Here is a 17690-nt window from a genome sequence, read left to right on the forward strand (position 1 = left end):
AGAGGTGATCCCATTCTTTCAGGATTTTATTCCTGTTTATTTGTTGTGCCCAAGAAGATGGGAGATTGACATCCGATCATCGATCTTTTTTGTCTCAACCAATTCTTAGATCCTCCTAAGTTCACGATGGAGTCCTTTCTCAACCTATATTGGCATTTTTCACCTGGTCTGTGGATGACCAAGTTCGATGTTGCCGATGCATATTTACACGTTCCCATAGCAAAATAATCCCACTGCTATCAACGTTTCATACACAAAGGTCAGGTTCTGCAGTTCAGGGCTCTGCCCTTTGGCCTAACATATAACATCTTATATCATCTGCCTAACATCTTCTGGAGAGCTGTATGAGCTTTTTCTCATCACCTTCATTCTTTGGGCCTGTGCACACACCATTATATTAACGACTGGTTCCATCTCATCATTTGTCAGAACAATACACCCAGATTCTCCTTTCAGAAGCCATCAAGGCTGGCTTTCTTATCAGAGCTGAGAAATCCATTCTCATGCCAACTCAATACATTGTCCATCTGGTTGTCTTTTTCATTACGTATTTATGTTTGGCTCATCTGGCTCCATACTATGGAATTGGCAGTTAGGCTCTTACTTACATCTCCTCCTACTGCATGGATGGCTTTCTATCTTTTGGGGATGTTGGGCATCCCTTGATTCTCTTATTCCTTTGGGATGAGCACACATGCAATCCCTTCAGTGGTCATTGTGCAACCAGTGGATTATGAACTGCAACCCACTGGATCATCCAGTCTCCTTACTCAGGAGCAACATCTTAGATCTTGAGTGGTGGTTGGATTGGAACAACACTACAATAGGTGTTCCTGTGGATGGATGACAGATCTTCCTTTCACATCAATATTTTTGAACTTCTTGCTGTCCATCAGGCATTGGCTCAAGGTCTAGCTCTATTGAAGGGAAAAATTGTCATGATTTATTCCGACAATTCCACAGTGGTATCTTATATTTCCTCAAGGGGGCATGCATTCTCCAGACCTTTGTTTTTGAACTCTGAACATTCTCTACTGGGCTCACTCCTTGCTTGCTATGTTATGGGAGTGATGAATTTAATGGCATATCACCTGTATTGGCCCTACCGAATTCTTCTAACTGAATGGATGCTACAACATGAAGTTTTCTGGCGGATTTGCTCTCAGTTCGGGACTCTGATTATAGATGCATTTGCAACTCATTGGAACTCTCAAGTACAGGCTTTTTGGTCACTGGTATCTCATCCTTGGGCTTTGGTGATAGATGCATTCAGTCAATACTGGAGGGGATTGCACCTCTATTTCTCTCCCTCCCCCCAATTTATCTGCTACCCAGATTTCTAGCTATGGTTCAATCCATTCCTTGTCAAGTGCTGTTGGTAGCCCTGGATTGGCTGGCCCAACCATGGTTTCCTCTTCTTCAGTACCTATATGAGTGTCCACCTCTGCCACTTCCTCTTTGGCCATTTCTGTTGATACTCTATACTCAGACCTTCCAAAGTTCCAACTTTAAGCATGGAAGTTATGCTGTCCTTCACATGGCATCGAGGTTTAACTTCTAAAGTTGCCTTGTATTTGTCTCAATCTCTCCATAGACCCACAATGGCCATTTATCAACAGAAAGGGCATATTTATTGCCAATGGTGTCTCAAGAGGAAATTGAACCCACTTTACTCAAATGTGCCAACCATATTTCATTTTTTTGACAAAGGTCTAGCTTTGACTATTATCGCCTTATATAAGACAGCTTTATCGAGTACTTTTCTGGTATTCTAAATGTTGGAAATTCTTTGAGTTCCCAGTCCTATCCAACCTTTTCAAATCATTTAGCGTCCTTCATCCCAAAAGGCCTTTTCAATTACCTAACTGGGATATTATGTGGCATTACGTGCTTTGCCTTGACATCCACTCGAGTCTTTAGCCTCATGTACTATGTATCACCTTTCACTTAAAGTGTATTTTTTATTGCTGCCAACCTGTGAACGTCATAGGTCGGAGTTCTTGGCATTGTATGTGCACAGGACTCTTGATCACTCTACTTATGTCCTGCTATACCCAGATAGGTCCTTTCTTCCTCAGACTCTGGCAGCCAGGGAAGGGGAGAAATCCTTTTCACCAATTTATTTGCTGGCTATTTCTCACCCACACAACCAATTGGCCCCTGATCATTTCTTATGTCCCATCAAGGCCCAGAGATGTTATGTGGCTCGCAATACCTCCTTTCAAAGAGCTAGAAACCAGTTGTTTATTCACTGGGATCCTTCAGTATCCTGCTATTTATCCCTGACTACCTTGACAAGGTAGGTTTACAAATTGATCCATATTGCCTATTCTGGACTATCTTTACAAGCGAGTCACGTCTCATCAGATTCATCACATTTCTATGTCTTTAGCTGTCCATTTGAATTGCCCATTGAAGGGCATCTTGTATGCTAGTATGTGGACTTCTCCCAGTATTTTTCTCTCACATTATTTACATCATCTGGCAGTTGTGACCACATCTGCTAGATGATCCCTTACCTCATTTTCACAGGATCCCACTCTGTGGCGAGTGTTGTCCCAACAGGTGTGTTTTTCTCAACCCAATTCCACACTAGCAACCACTATTTCAGTATAATTACCAGCAGTTGCAACAGGCTCTGTAGAAATGAGGTGTAGAAATTTTGCCCGTCCCTGCCAATCATTGGATGGAATAAATTGGAGTTGGTTTGCTTTTAAAAATTTAGGGAAGTTGGTTCACATATTGCACTGTTTCCAGAGCACTGTTCCTCAGGATTCCCCAACATCAATTATCCCCAAGATTCTACTAGTGGAGCTAGTGAGTCCTCACCAAACCTGGTTTTCAGTTACTGGAGTGGTGAAAAGAGGCTTTTCCTCCAGAGTGTTAGAGTGAATTCCTCCACTTTTTGAAAATAAGGAGAAGTTGGGGACCCTCCTACCTTGATCCCTGGATGTTTTTTCCCATATGTTGGTAGAAGCAACACTGGCCTACATGGAAGCCTGCTTGTAATACCAGTTCAGATTTTATGCTCAGCTATCCAGTTGAGGTGTGCATGGCCCTCTTTTTGACCAATATTGGTTCAGTTCATTGTTCATGGAAGGGGGTCCACTATACCTTCGTAATTCCAAACGTGAGTGGTCCTATCCTGAGCACAGTTGTTCCACATCCTCCCCATAATTCTAGGGGCAACTGGAATTCTCCTTGCCCACTCAGTTGGGAAGTGAGGATGAATGTTCATGATTCCAGATCGGATAAGTTCTGTTCCTTTGGTCGAGTAAGGCATACATGATCCCATCATTCTGAGCCTGGGGTGTTGCAGTCCAATTGCTCAAGCTACCAATGTGGGATATGGGGACCAAGACCCTTTAATTCCAACCTGAGCTATCTGGTTGGGGTTGGCCTATAGTGATGATTACTCCTGTACAATTCCACCCTTGATATAGGAATTAAGTTCAGGGTGAAGAACATACCTGTTCTAGATGTAATGCAGTCACCCCCACTCGAGTATCAATCTTATCTTGGTACACCCATGATCTATGCAGATGCTTTCTGTATGGATAATGCCCTCACCAGCCCCTCCACCTTTTCAATGTGGGTTTCTAGCTATAAGTGGCAGCAGAGGTAAGTATGTTTTGGAAGTTTAACATTTTCCTAAATTGAAAATGTATTTCCAGTAATACTTCGCTGACACTCTCCCGTTCCACTCAGAACCGGTATCAGAGACTGGGATGGTGTCAGTCTCGAAAAAGTGCTAAAATTATCTGAATGTGGAGCTTATATACAGTACCAGGATAGAGGGCATAATGAAGTAGGTGGAGAGTATCACAATACAAATATCGCCAAGGGCTTTTGAGTGGGGTATAAAAGACTGGAGCATGCAAGAAAAAATCAGACCAGTGCTTAGATGGTCAAAGAAGAAACCCTGGAGGTCAAGCTATAGCTATAAGTGTCATCAGAGGTAAGTATTATTGGAAATACATTTTCAATTTAGGAAAATGTTAACTTTAGTTAGATATGTAAACTGTATTATTTTAGCATTTTTAGGCAGCCATTTATTCCTGTTATCTAAGTTTTAGACTAATATTTCAAAATTAAAATGTATAAATGTTAGCACAAAATTTATTCTTAAAGTTTATCTTTTTAAGTATTTCATATACATTTATGTATAAAATTCGTTTTTGATAAGTGATTGAAACATTGCACTCATTATTTGAATGATTCATTGTACAAATATTTTAGTTGATTGTAAATGCATCTTCCATTTATAAAACAGTGTTTTTAATATGTTAGATAGCTTTATTTTTGTTGTGTGTAGGTGAGCAGTGTTATCAAGAATTTCATTTATTATTATATGTACCTTTTGTATGTAAATATATTTAATGTTATATTTCTTAACTTTAGCCAATACTAGCCACAGTACATCTTCCTTAGCTACATCACCTGGCTCATCTGGGGTTGAACCAGGTAAGAAATTTTGATACACTGTAATAGTTTTGTGTTTGTAGTTTTAAAGGTAAGCTTAGAAAACTTAAATTTCTATACTGGGCATTAAAAATATATAAATGTGAATTATATAAATAATAATAAATGTTTTAAATCTGTTTTGTTTATTTTCATTGTTTAAGCACAGAGTTACATAGTAGGTTATCTGTGCTATGTCTGCTGTAGGGGTCAAACATTGGATTTTATCATATAAACCCAGGATTACCTCTGAGCCACCAGTAGACATCATTTAAAGTTAAAATAAATTTAGAAAACAGCTGTGGCAGCACTTAACATTTTACAAGAGTAGCTAAAACTATCTGTGAGAGATTCATTGTAAGGACTTTGAACTTGAAAATACTTAGTCCCAGTTTCTTACTCTTGTCAAACGTATCTTTTAAAACTATTCTAATAGAAGAGTTTAACCTACTTATTGATGGTGATACTGTATCATTACAGCTACTTCAAGTGGTACAGAGGAAGATGTTGATGAGCTTGATCTGTCTGGTAAGTTTGATAACTTGCTTTTGAAAATAAATATCATCTAATTAATAGGTATTATTTATGACAAATAATATTATTCCCAAAAGATGAAAGGATTTAATATTAATTATGTTACGTATTAATATCTAAGTTTATGAGTCAATGAAACACATTAGTCCTAACAATTATATACATGATAAATGTAGAAAATTCAAGTAATAACATGTGCTTATAACTTCTTTAATGTAAAAAGTCGGGATTAGATACATTTACTTTAATTTTTAAGCGTATGTGAACTGTAATTTCACAAGATGTTTTTGCACACATTTTACTGTCACAATATGCATATGTTCTTCCACCTTTAAAGATTATTTATTCAAGCATAGTATTTTTTGTGTAATGAAGATAATTGTGCGCAAGTATTTTAGAAATGGCATAATGTAACATTATATGTGTATTATTTCTAATTTATTGACATATTTTGTATTTTCAGAATAAACTAATACAGTAGAAATAAATGCTTAACTATGAAGAACATTTTTTGTGGGGGAATAATTAGAAATTGTCTGCTAGTGATTAGATCATGAGTGGGTGATATAACTGCCAAATACATTTAAGAGCTCTACCCGATAATATTACTCCAAATCTTGTAATATTTAAAGCATTTTTAGTTCAATGAACCAATCTTGCTTATTCTTTGAATAGTTTCTTTTTTTATTTTGTACTTAGGTTTGTTTGTATTGAAAAAAAGAAAGGTAACAATTAACAAGATGTTATCAATTGTCCCTTTTCTTAAAAGTATTTTGAGATTGATTTTCTCCACACTGTTTTCAGAGTTACAAATGTAAAAGTATTGTAAGGTATTGTTATCTGTTATGTTTGCAGATGCTAGTGATTCAAAACTCAGTTCTCTCAAAGAAAATGGTCTTTCATTATCCATGGCATCTCTTTACTCAGGTTAAGTATTTAAATGATATTCCTTCAAGAATTGTAAATATTTATATACAATAAATAATTCTGATTAATTTTAATATAACTTTTTGGCTTGGCTTTATAAACCTAAAATCTTACGGATTTGTGGTGTTGTGACAAGGACAGATTTTATAAATATATATATATAGTTGTGACAATGAACTGATATATGCATCACACAGTTGATGAATGTAGTCTTATTGATAACTAAAAGTATCTGTAATGTTTAACTTGGCAAGAAGATTTCCAAAGCATACTTACCTTATAGCTCACACTTATAGCTATTACTTGACTGTCGGAGTTTCTTCCTTTGCCCATCTAAGCATTGGTCTAATTTTTTCTTGCTTGCTCCAGTCATTTATACCCCACTTAATTGCCCTTGGCAATAATTGTCTCATGACACTCTCCACCTACTTCAATATGCCCTCTATCCTGGTACTGTATATAAGCACCTTATTCAGATAATGTTATCACTTTTTCTCGACAAAGTGTTACTACCAGGTTTCCCAGTGCTACGATCGTTTGGAGATACTTTGAACGTTCTCCATATTATTTGGTTAATTTTCATAAAAAACAATTAAAGTGTAAGTTTTTATCCGATTGGCAAGCTAGCTTACGGTATGAATTATCAGATTATTATTTCCAACATGATGGCCAATGACGTCTCTCCTCTCTTGCATCATACAACAATTGGGGGAGGGGGGATCACTCTTGGTTGAAACTATTTGTAATCTTATTCGTAATGAGATGGAGATGTATATTTGACTCTCTGGTGTTCCTTCAAGTGGTTCTGAGGCTGTAATTGAGGGCAATCAACATTCTAGAGAGAGAGTTTAGATTGTTTTTTCCTGCATCTTCTTTTTCATCTTTTGTCTTTTCAGTCCCCCTGTAGGACAGTGTTGAGTTTATGGGCTTACAATGCTTTCCTCTCACAAAACAAAACTTACTTAACTAAATGTTGTTCTAATCAACACAGTCTTTTAAATGACAAACAAAACAAAAAGGAGGCCACTTTGGGATAAGTGTGTGATGTTTTGAGTCTTTCCACCAGTTGCTTTTGAGCCTGCATCTTACTTGAGGGTTGCAAGGTCTCGAAATGAATGTTTAATTTTCTCTCCATCCACGGACATTGTGGTACATACAGGGGGGGGGGGAACTTATTATTTATGTGAAGGAACAGTTATGCCTTATCCAACAAGGTTGTCAGAACTTTGTGATTTAGCCTATCACTGCCAGTTGGAAGCTTATTTTGACTCTCAAGTAATACATCTGCTCCATGAATTTGGGGGTTCTGTGGTGGATATGTCTATGGACTTACAACTCTAAACTCCAACCTTTTGTTTTCCTTATACTACACTTTGTTGGAAGCCTCTCTGGTTCACCAACTTCATTGATGGTTTGATTGTCGGTTTCTACATTCATCCCTGTAGTTGTTGGCATCTAGAATTTCACCAGCTCCTCCAGGGAGTCTTAGTTCCACCACTATTCGGGGGTCCTGACATCAGCCTCTTGGTACATTGGTACTCAGATTAGATTCTGTCTATATCCATAGGTTCTGCTACTCATTCTCCCACTGCACAGATGGTTCTTTCTCTTCTTTCTCTCATGCCTTTGGGATGAGAGCACAAGTGATCCTTTTAATGTTCTTTATGCAACTGAGGGATCATAAACATCAATTCATTGGATTTCCCAGTTTTCATAGTGAGGATCATTCTTCAATCTAGAGGAGTTGTTAAGTTGGGATGCTAATAAGATATGGGCTGCTATACTGCCCCTTATCCAAAGTTCCATTTCTTCATGAATGCCATGCTTCAGGGATGGGGTGTATGTTCCAACAGTCAGGAATTCCAAAGTCTATGCAGGGATGACGAAGCTTCTGTACACATTGTTTTAGTCCTTCTTGCTCTTCCAAAGGCAGTGCCTCATGGTCTGGAATTATTATGGGGAATATTGTCAGGCTTACCTCTGACAATTCTGTGGTGGTGTCTTGTGTTTCTCATTGAGGAGGCACTTCATCCAGGGCTCCTTGTCTTTGAATCTTGGACCTCTTTTGTCATGACCACTTCTATCATATCACTGTACTAGCTTTCTATGTTTTACGGATGATAATGGCAGTAGCCAATCAATTATCTCAACCTAAACAAATTCTCCCAACAGAATAGATGCTGCATTACAAGATTCTGTTGGTTTGGCTCTCATTTTGCAACTCTGGTTGTTGGGTTAGCCTCTCAATCGAACACCTAACTATTGGCAAGTTTGTCTCTAGTACCTCACCTTCAGGGCTTTGGCAGTGGATGCATTCCTTCTGTATGGGACAGGATTACTATTCTAGGCCTTCCTGCCAATTCATATGTTACCCAAGGTACTATGTTTTATTCCAACCCATTGTCAGGGGCTGCTAATAGCACCGGATTGGCAGCAACACCCTGGTTTCTGCTTCTGCAGTACCTTCAGGAGTGTCCACTTCTTCTTAGGCCATCTCTGTGGAGACAGCTCAAGCTTCAGGCATAGAGGTTATTCAGTCTTTTGCATGGCAACAAGGTTTAGTTTCTAAGGTTGCCATGTATCTGTCTCAGTTTTTTGCTTAGTCCCACAATGGACATTTCTCAATGGAATTGGCACACATTTCAGCAATGGTGTATTGAGAGGAGGTTGAACCCACTCCAATCAGAATTTTCCACCATAACTCATTTTTTGACCTGGCTCTTTGAGTGTTAGAGCAAATTTCCTCCACTTTTGGAGAAGAGGGTGAAGTTGGGGGCCCTACTACCCAGGTCTCTGGATGTTTTCTACCAGATGTTGGTAAAAGAGACAACAGCCTATGCAAGAACCTGTAATATCGGTTCAGATTTGATGCTCGGCTATCCAGTTGGATTGAGCGTGGCCCTTCCTTTTGGTCAATATTGGTTCAGTACACTGTTTATGGAAAAGGGTTTATTGTCTTCTCGTAATTCCGAATGCACAGCAGTACTAACCTGGGTTCTTGGTTGAGCACAGTTTGTACCACGTCCTCCCCATAATTCTGGGGGCAAGTAGAATTTACCTTGCCCACACTGTTGGGGAGTGAGGATGAGTGTTCATAATTTCAGACTGGATGAGTTCTTGATATACACACACACACACACATATATATATAAATATCACTTCAATTGCCTTAGCCATCAATGTGGGATATCAGGAAAATGGCCATATAATTCTATCCCCGAGCAGTGAAACCTATGGTTGGGACTTAGCCTATAGAGATGATAGATCATGTAAAATTCCATCCACAAGAGCATACCTATTCTGGATGTAGTGCAGTTCCCCCACTAGGTTGTCAATCATCTATTGAAACATCCATGATCCATGCAGATACTTTCTGTATGTATAATGCCTTCACTGGTCTCTCCACCTTATTAATGTGGGATTCTAACTATTAGTGTGAGGAGAGGTAAATATGTTTAGGAAGTTGGCATTTTCTAAAATCAAAAATGTATTTCCAATAATACTTACCTCCTTTCACACTCTCCCACCCTTCTGCCCCAATAAAAGCTGACATTAGAGACTGGAATTGAGTCAGTCTCAAAAAAGTGATAACGTTATCTGAATGAGATGCTCATGTACAGTACTAGAATAGGGGCACTTTGACGTAGGTGGAGAATGTCATGAGACAGATATTGCCAAGAGCAATTAAGTGGGGTATAAATGACTGGAGCAAGCAAGAAAAATCATGCCAATGCTTAGATTGGCAAAAGAAGAAACCCTGGCAGTAAAGTAATAGCTATAAGTGTGAGATTTGGTAAGTGTTATTGGAAATACATTTTTGATTTTAGAAAATTATAACATTCGTAACTTAGGTTGTTAACAAGAAAGTGAAGACATCTGTAGCATTGTTGATAACAAGGAAAGAAGTTCTTTGTAGAATTTTGTAGTATTGGTTGGAAAAATAGAGCAAGAATGTAATGTAGTTGGTGAAGTATTTATATTACTGTTGGTAATTACAAAAGAAGGAATTTATAATGCATTGTAAATAAGAGAGAGAAAGAATGTGAAAGTGGTAGTTAGTAAATCTGACAAGAAGACTAGTATAAATGGTAACTTAGAGAAAAGTGTTAATACCGGTATTGAAAATACTTTTTCAGTAACTTTTGATAAATGCCTATGATTCTTTGAAATGTTCTTAAGTTTTTAAAATTTAGAAGAGAAAATACTTTATTTGCATCACCTCATCTTTTGTAAAATATCTTTTACTTTTACAGGAATTTTATGCCATGTTTTTTCTGTTTATTAAACTTTGTAAAGTGTGCTATTTCTCTATGATATTTAAATTCCTGTTTGTTTTGAAATTAAGTTTGTTAGGTTTCAAGAACAACTGATCAAATATTGATGATTATAGAAGCAAGGAAATTATGGTTGTTCGTGTTATCAATAAACAAGTGCCTCAAAATTATTTTTGTAATTAACCATTTATAGTAAAAACTATTGTGTTTGAAAGTGAGGCTGCAGAACCTTTCTTGATGCTTGAAATATGCTCCCTTATGATTGAATAATAAATATATTACCACTTTCATTTTAAAACATGACAGATGCTGATATTAAACGTGTGTCATCAATTGTTGAAGAAGAAAAGTTTTTTTCCCTTGAAGAACCATCAAAAAGGTAATTCTAAAAATAGATACACAATTACAGACAATTTTCAACGATAGTATGTGTTGAGTAATAACACAGAAATTGAAATGTAATTTTGAATGAAAAAGCATACATAGTTAATTAAAATATAATGAATAGGTGAATATCTAAAGAACTTATGAAATTCATGTGCAATTTACTGTGTAACAAAGTTGCTTAATCAGTAGAAGTAGTCGCTATGAAAGCAGTTTTTCACACAAACGTTGAAGTTTATTAAACCATTTAATATATTCGGTAATAAGATTAGAGGGAGGTTCAGTTAGGTAACAATGACCTTCTAAGGTATATCTGAACTAATTATTACTTAGCCACCAGAATTTTCAAATATTTCAAGAAAAGGTCAAATTAAATAATTACACAGCATTTACTTCAGTTCTAAAGTGGGTATCAAGTACAACTGGATTTGTCAGAATGCCATTTAGAAATGGTATTAATTACATGCTATTTTAGTTCTACTTTCTGTGACAGAAATACTGTTTTTTTATTTGTAAGTACCATTGAATGTAATGCTGAATTAAGAGTAAATTATACTTGCTTTGCAGATATTTTAGTAAAAAATATTTCAACACAGGTTTTTTAATCCATGCTTGATTGTGACTGATTACAGGTAAATATAGTATATTGATAATTCTACTGGCACTCAATGAGCATTAGAACAACTGTAGCAAAGCAATAAAATCTTATCTCACACACACAAATTACTTTTGCTTTTAGTGGTATAGAAAATTATTGTATATATACTATAGTATCTGTGAAGAATATCTAAGACAGTAGAGTATAAACTGATGTGGGAGAAAAATATTTCTCTAAGCTTCTCCTTTTTTTATTTTTTGCTGTAAAAAAAAATATACCTAAGGCTAAGCCTTTTAAATAATAATTTCATAAATTTCATCTGCAAAGTTATTCTCAAAAACCTGAAATGGCAGAAATTGTACAATTCACTGTTGACTTATAAATATAAGTGGTATTTCATTCAGAATTAAATAATACAGCAAACACAACAAACTTAAATTTAGAAATAAACCACTGGAAACATATGCAAGTTGCAGTGCTTGGATTTGAATTTATATACACAAATGAATTTGATCTGTAGTTTTACTTGTACTAGGAGAAACCCCTTGATATGAGTTCTTGTATGTGGCAAGGGGACCTCTCTGGAAGCATCTTCATGTACAGTTTACCATGTCTGGGATCCAAACATCCACCCTAGTGTTTCCTGTGCATGGTGACTCATAAAGGGGGGAAGTTAGTAGTTGAGTAATGCCTGGAATGCATCTATGAATCACTGCAACACTACACTTTGGCTTTGAATTCCTGTAGATAGGAAGCTCTGGGGTGCCCTCATTAGGATCATTTGGCTGGTTAATTGTGGGTAGGGTCAACCAAGTGCCAGTATTAGATGTCTTCACTAGGAGTTTTTGACATTATATATGGTAGTGGTAAACAAGTATAGTGCATTGCTGCACTGTTCTCAGTTTGTTGAGCTTTTGTAGGACTTCATTATGGATGTGGTCATTGGGCAGCATATTTCATATTTTCTCTTTTTTTTTATTACAGCTACTTTAAAATGACCGTGTACTGATGACTTTGCTTCTTTTACTATACCAATTGTTACTTTCTCATTATTCACTACTTAGGTAAAATGCTTTTTTTTTTTATCCAAAAAAGAATTAGAGGGGATTGCTGGCTCCCCCTCATTTGGTTAAAAAAACTGATTAGGTAGGTTATTTGTTCAAACATTTTGACCATAGAACAGTGAGCTGTTTTGTTGTCTAAGCCTCTTGGGGGAATTCTTATAGAGGTCCCTGCTTATAACACCCTGAACACCTCCAGGGGAGTGATTGCCTTGGCCAATCTTTTCAATATCCTAGATAAGGATATTCTCTCTGAGATTAAAAGATCAGGGAGTTATGGCTGTCAGACAGATTTTTCTTCACAAGAATGGGAAGTATGAGATGACTAGGCTTCCTATTCTTATCTTTGCTTCTCTTCTCCTACCTCTCGCTGTTAAGGTGAGGTACTTGAATTGTCCTGTGTTGGCCATATATTCCAAATCTACTTGGATATTTCATCTGCCAGCAATTTGATTATTTAAAGACCTCTTTTTATGGTTCTTCTGCATAGTGTAATGGTAAGGAACACAATAGTACTCTCTCTATATATATATATATATATATCTGAGCCTTGCTGTGGTAACTGGCAGGGCTCACACTCCTCTTATGCCAGATCTTGTCCAATGTTGAATATGGAGAAAGAAAGGAAATGTCTTAGGACACTCTGTAACATCACTTATGGTGAGACATGTAAACTGATTTCACCAGTTCTGAAACAGTTTTACTTCTGCTGTATATTCCACTACTTCTTTATGTTCAATGTGAAGAATCTGTCTTCATCCATGGACTCTCCAGTGGAGAAGTCAACCTCTACTCCCATTTATTTGCCTGTTTGTAGAACTCCAGAACAACTGAGTTTGTTCCATTCAGCCCTCAGCCCATGCAAGACTGTTGTATGTTCTTTCCCTCACGTTTTCATTTGCAACCATCAGGTGGTGTTGTACTGCTCATGGAAGTTGATCATCTAAAATACAAATAGGAGCCAAAAGTATAAACATCCCAGATGCTTTCTTCTTAGGGATACTCTGGGCTCTATATAAAAATATGCATAATATCTATAGACAGTTATCTAACATGAACTACTCAATTCAACTTGGAACATCAGTCAGGGAATTCTTTCTTAACCAATCTTTTTTTGATCTTAAGAAGGCTATAATACCACATAGAAGTTCTGTATCTGTGTATTTTAAAGGACATCTATTCATATAGGTTGCATGGCCATTTACCCATTTTTATACATACTTTTATTTAGAAGAGAGGTCATTCTAAATCTATTTGGGATCAATTCTATCCTCATTTTTCACACAGAAACTCTTAAGTACCTCATTGCTTTGTCTTGAGTATCCCACTTTTTTAGCATAAAGATCACTGAACAATTTCATTTAATGGTTGCATAAAGCTTCTGTATTGATAACATTCAGATTTCCTGTCAGTTGTCAAATATGAAGTATATTGAGCAAGAGCTTCAAACTGCCTTCAATAAATTATGAATGGACCACTGCAAATGGTTTTAAATATTTGTCATCTAAATCTGTTTGCATGCATTTATGCTGCCAAAATGGATTGCACCCTGATCCCAAACTTCATCTTAGAAGGTGCTTATATTCCTATGGTGATTGAGACTACGTTATTTGGAGTTTTATTTAACAGTAAGTTAACTTTCATTCCTCACATTAAGCAATCAAGCAGCTTAAAATCAAATTTACAAGTACACTGAACATACTCTGCATTCTCTTTGGAAGTGAATAAGTGTTTTATGCTCAGTCTATTACACTCTCATTTAATCTAAGCTGGATTATGGGACTCTGATCTTTACCTAATCCAGGAACTTTGCATTGAAGATGTTGGACCCACGTGCATCATCAGTTACTTTAGCTTTGCACAGGAGCTTACCACAGTTTTCCAGTTCAGAGTTTTTACACAGAGTTTGAGGAACCTCCAACATTTGCAACTTTTCTGTAAAGTATGCTGTGAAGCTCCAATCATTGCTATAGCACCACATTTGCAGTGTTTTTGTGCCTCAGTGGGCTCTGTTATTTGGAAATAGATGGCATACTATCACATCTTTTGGCCTTTGTATCCAGACATAGTTGCCTGAGGTGGGTCAGGTATTGGATAACATTGTTCAATCCAATAATATGATTGTATTTTACACATTAAACTTACAATCACTGATTGGCCACTTAAGTACTTGCAGAAATTTGTGGCAATCAAATATCAATTATTATCTAAATGATGAATGAAGTGTAATTATTAATTAGTAACTAATATTTTCTTATAACTAGATACTAATTACTAACTATTTTATTTCGTACATTTCATCTACTAATTGCTGTAATCTTTAGCTAAATACTAGAAAGACTATATTTGTGTTGACAGTGGCCGGAATTAGAACCTGGGTATCCATGATGGAAGTTTAGTGTGTTATCCACTTGACTGAGGTTTCTTCCATTAGAACTTTAACTAGTTTAATCTCAGTGTTCACAGAAATATTGCTGTTGACTAATTGTGCTCACTATGCCTGTAAGTAACTTTGACAAAAACAAATGTATGTAAAGATGTACGAACTATTTTTATAATTATCTTCTTAGTTATAACTGCAATTTTTAAAACGTATATTCACTGTTTGTATTAATGTTATCATACTGTTTGTTTATATAATATGTTGGTATTGTACATGAATATTACAGCTATAGTTAGTTGTTTGTATTGTTTTACTTTTACTTTTTAAAAGTATGCTAACATGAATGTCATGCAATTATAAGCTATAATCTATTTTATTTTGATTTAGATCAAATGTGAGCTCTGTCTTGGAAACCTCAGGCTCCCATGTGTCAGCAGAAACTGTAGCTTTGTGTCTCCTCAAAAAGTTCTCTGAACAACAACTTCCCAAAGCATCAGATCTACAATGGCTGGTGTCAGAACAAGATGCACCCCAAAGGGTAATTGTGCTTTTGTGTATAAGAACTATATCTTAATTTCATTCAAACCAATCTTTTATAAATAATACCAAATATTACTTTTTTATGTTTGGAGAATCAGTAAAACTAATTTGTTTTTGTCCTCATTTTCATTCCCTGAGATTCTAATGTATTATCGTTGTCAAAATCAAACATCTGCAATTTTTTATCTGTTTGAATATATTTTGTGTAATGTATAAAAGCTTTACTTTTCATTTTTGAGCATCTTTGTGATTATTAAGTGTGTGATAACTTTTCAGTTACTTCCTCTGCCAGACTCCTGGCCAATATCACCTGATGTCGTGGAAGAAGAGTATAATGTGGAAAAGGTAAATGCTTTTTTTTTGTTTCTGAAAAGTAATAAACAAAACAACCAGTTTAAGAATTAAAATATCATTATCATATTTAACCCTGCATTTTTCAGTTTTTATAAGTGCTGAAATTTTTACTTAGTCATTCAATCAGGAATGAGAAAATAAATGTAATGTTGGAAATTATTCTGTTGGTGAAAAGAAGTAGAAATAAAAAGGTCATTAATTAGGGAGGTTATAAATATTGTATCTACTGTGTTATTAAAGCAATAACTGTTTGAAATATTAAAAAGAACTCTAATTATAAAAGCCTTTATATTTATTAGTTGAATTATGTACAGAAAATTAACTGACAGCAAATATATGTTATATATGTATGGAAAATGGTTTCGCTATATAGATAATGGATTTTTTTTTCATTCATGTCAGTTATTATTTCCATTATTGTTCGAGATTGAAGTTCAAAGCAGTTTCATTTAATCCATTGTAAAATATTTTAATTTTTTTGGAAATTGTACTTAAAAACTATAAAGCTGTAATGAAGGGCTGATTTTGACTTCTACAATTTGAACACATTACAAAATGAAGGTTCAAACCTTTGATAGTAATAATTTGCATAAAGTGTGGATGAAACCACAATAACTATTATTTTATATTTTATTTAAAACCTTTTATTTTAAATATCATATATAGATAAGTGAAATAATACTTTCACATGTAGTTTTAAAACGTTATATAAAACAGTAATCTTATTTTTATATTTTTAAAAAATGCATGTTGTTTATTCACACATTTAACTCTTTCAGCACGGGCTCGATCCCTGGGACCGACCTCATAACCATTTTGTGCTTGTTATAGTTTTCATGCTATAATTTTTAGATTAGTAAGCGAATGTTGATGAAATTTGGCACATTACAATGCTTTCATATGCAAAATTTTTTTTATTAAGTCTTAAGGTTTGTAAAGCAATGTTTTTTTCTCATACCTTTTTTTTCTTTTTGCATGTTGCCTATCTAACATGCAAAATCATTTTCATTTTAAGATTAAAAATACTTTTATGCATCATAAAATTTTCAAATTTCACATGTGAAATCTTAATAATGTCCAGATAGTTATCAAACATTTCTTAAGAAAAATCTATATATTTTATCTGTTATTTTCACTAATTAATCTCTGTACAGGTTCAGTAGATTTGACCGATCTTGTAACTACCATAAAAAATTAGGCAATAAATATAAATTATGCCTCTTTCATTCTAAAATGACTACAAATTATAACACAAAAACATAATTTTTGTACTTAATAGCTTAAAACTCAACATTATACATTTATACATATTTATTATTTTTATTATATTTACCTTTCAGCCGTGTCTGGCTAACAATACAGAAGTTACAATGATGCAGCACACGTGCTCTCACATATTATCAAATATTATAAAACTGACTTAGTTTTTACAAAGTGACTTGTCTTGGCTGTTTTGTTAGACTAGTATTTTGTAAAATACAGTAAAATATCAATTATTATACATTATATATGTATATAGATTATTGCTATTTTGAAATAATTTCTTATACTTATTTTTCTTAAAACATAGAACAGTAAATAAAGAAGTAAAGCAAACAATTATCTCTTCTAGTTATGACCATTGTACTCAGTTGCTGCTTGACGTAGGTTGCTAAGCCTTTAAAAATTTTGCACATAGAGGATATGAAACAAAATAATTTAGATTTTATATGTACATTTGAAAAACTAAAAAATCATAAATTACTATATATTGATACCATAGAATTCCACTATAATTTATCAAGCTTAGTAACTAAGATATATTAGTCTAAAAAAATATGAAATTTCAATCAGACTATAGACACGCCCTACCTCCTTGAAATATTGGTTCAAAAGAAATAAATGTCATCCTAAGAATTTAAAATGGCTAAGAAAGCCACTAGGAGGACATTATGAGCTTCTGATTGGTTATTCATGTCATATATAGAAGTAAGTGTATATAAGGGAGAATTTCCAAAAATGGAAAGAGGTGGGCAGGTGCCACTGTGTTTGATTTATTACATGAGCAATGTCTTAGCAAATAGAAAAGATAAGACATTCTTATCTTATATTCTAGCATGTGAATATTGGTAATTTGAGTTCCTAATTCTTAAGAAGCTATATACTTAATATTTTGACATCACAAACGTCTAATT

The 17690-nt window shown here is 35.0% G+C and overlaps 1 protein-coding gene across 1 annotated transcript in view; it reads left to right on the forward strand.

Moving 5' to 3' along the window:
- Window positions 1-17690, forward strand: part of LOC106464930 (run domain Beclin-1-interacting and cysteine-rich domain-containing protein-like) — an 80589-nt gene that overhangs the window by 39787 nt on the left and 23112 nt on the right. Inside the window, 6 exon segments of the mRNA XM_022392743.1 lie at window positions 4402-4464; window positions 4942-4989; window positions 5851-5922; window positions 10503-10575; window positions 15010-15160; window positions 15439-15507. Of these exon segments, the coding sequence (XP_022248451.1) occupies window positions 4402-4464; window positions 4942-4989; window positions 5851-5922; window positions 10503-10575; window positions 15010-15160; window positions 15439-15507 (476 nt within the window).

Source organism: Limulus polyphemus, unplaced genomic scaffold (assembly GCF_000517525.1).
Source record: "Limulus polyphemus unplaced genomic scaffold, Limulus_polyphemus-2.1.2 Scaffold1786, whole genome shotgun sequence".
Taxonomy (NCBI): Eukaryota; Metazoa; Arthropoda; class Merostomata; order Xiphosura; family Limulidae; genus Limulus; species Limulus polyphemus.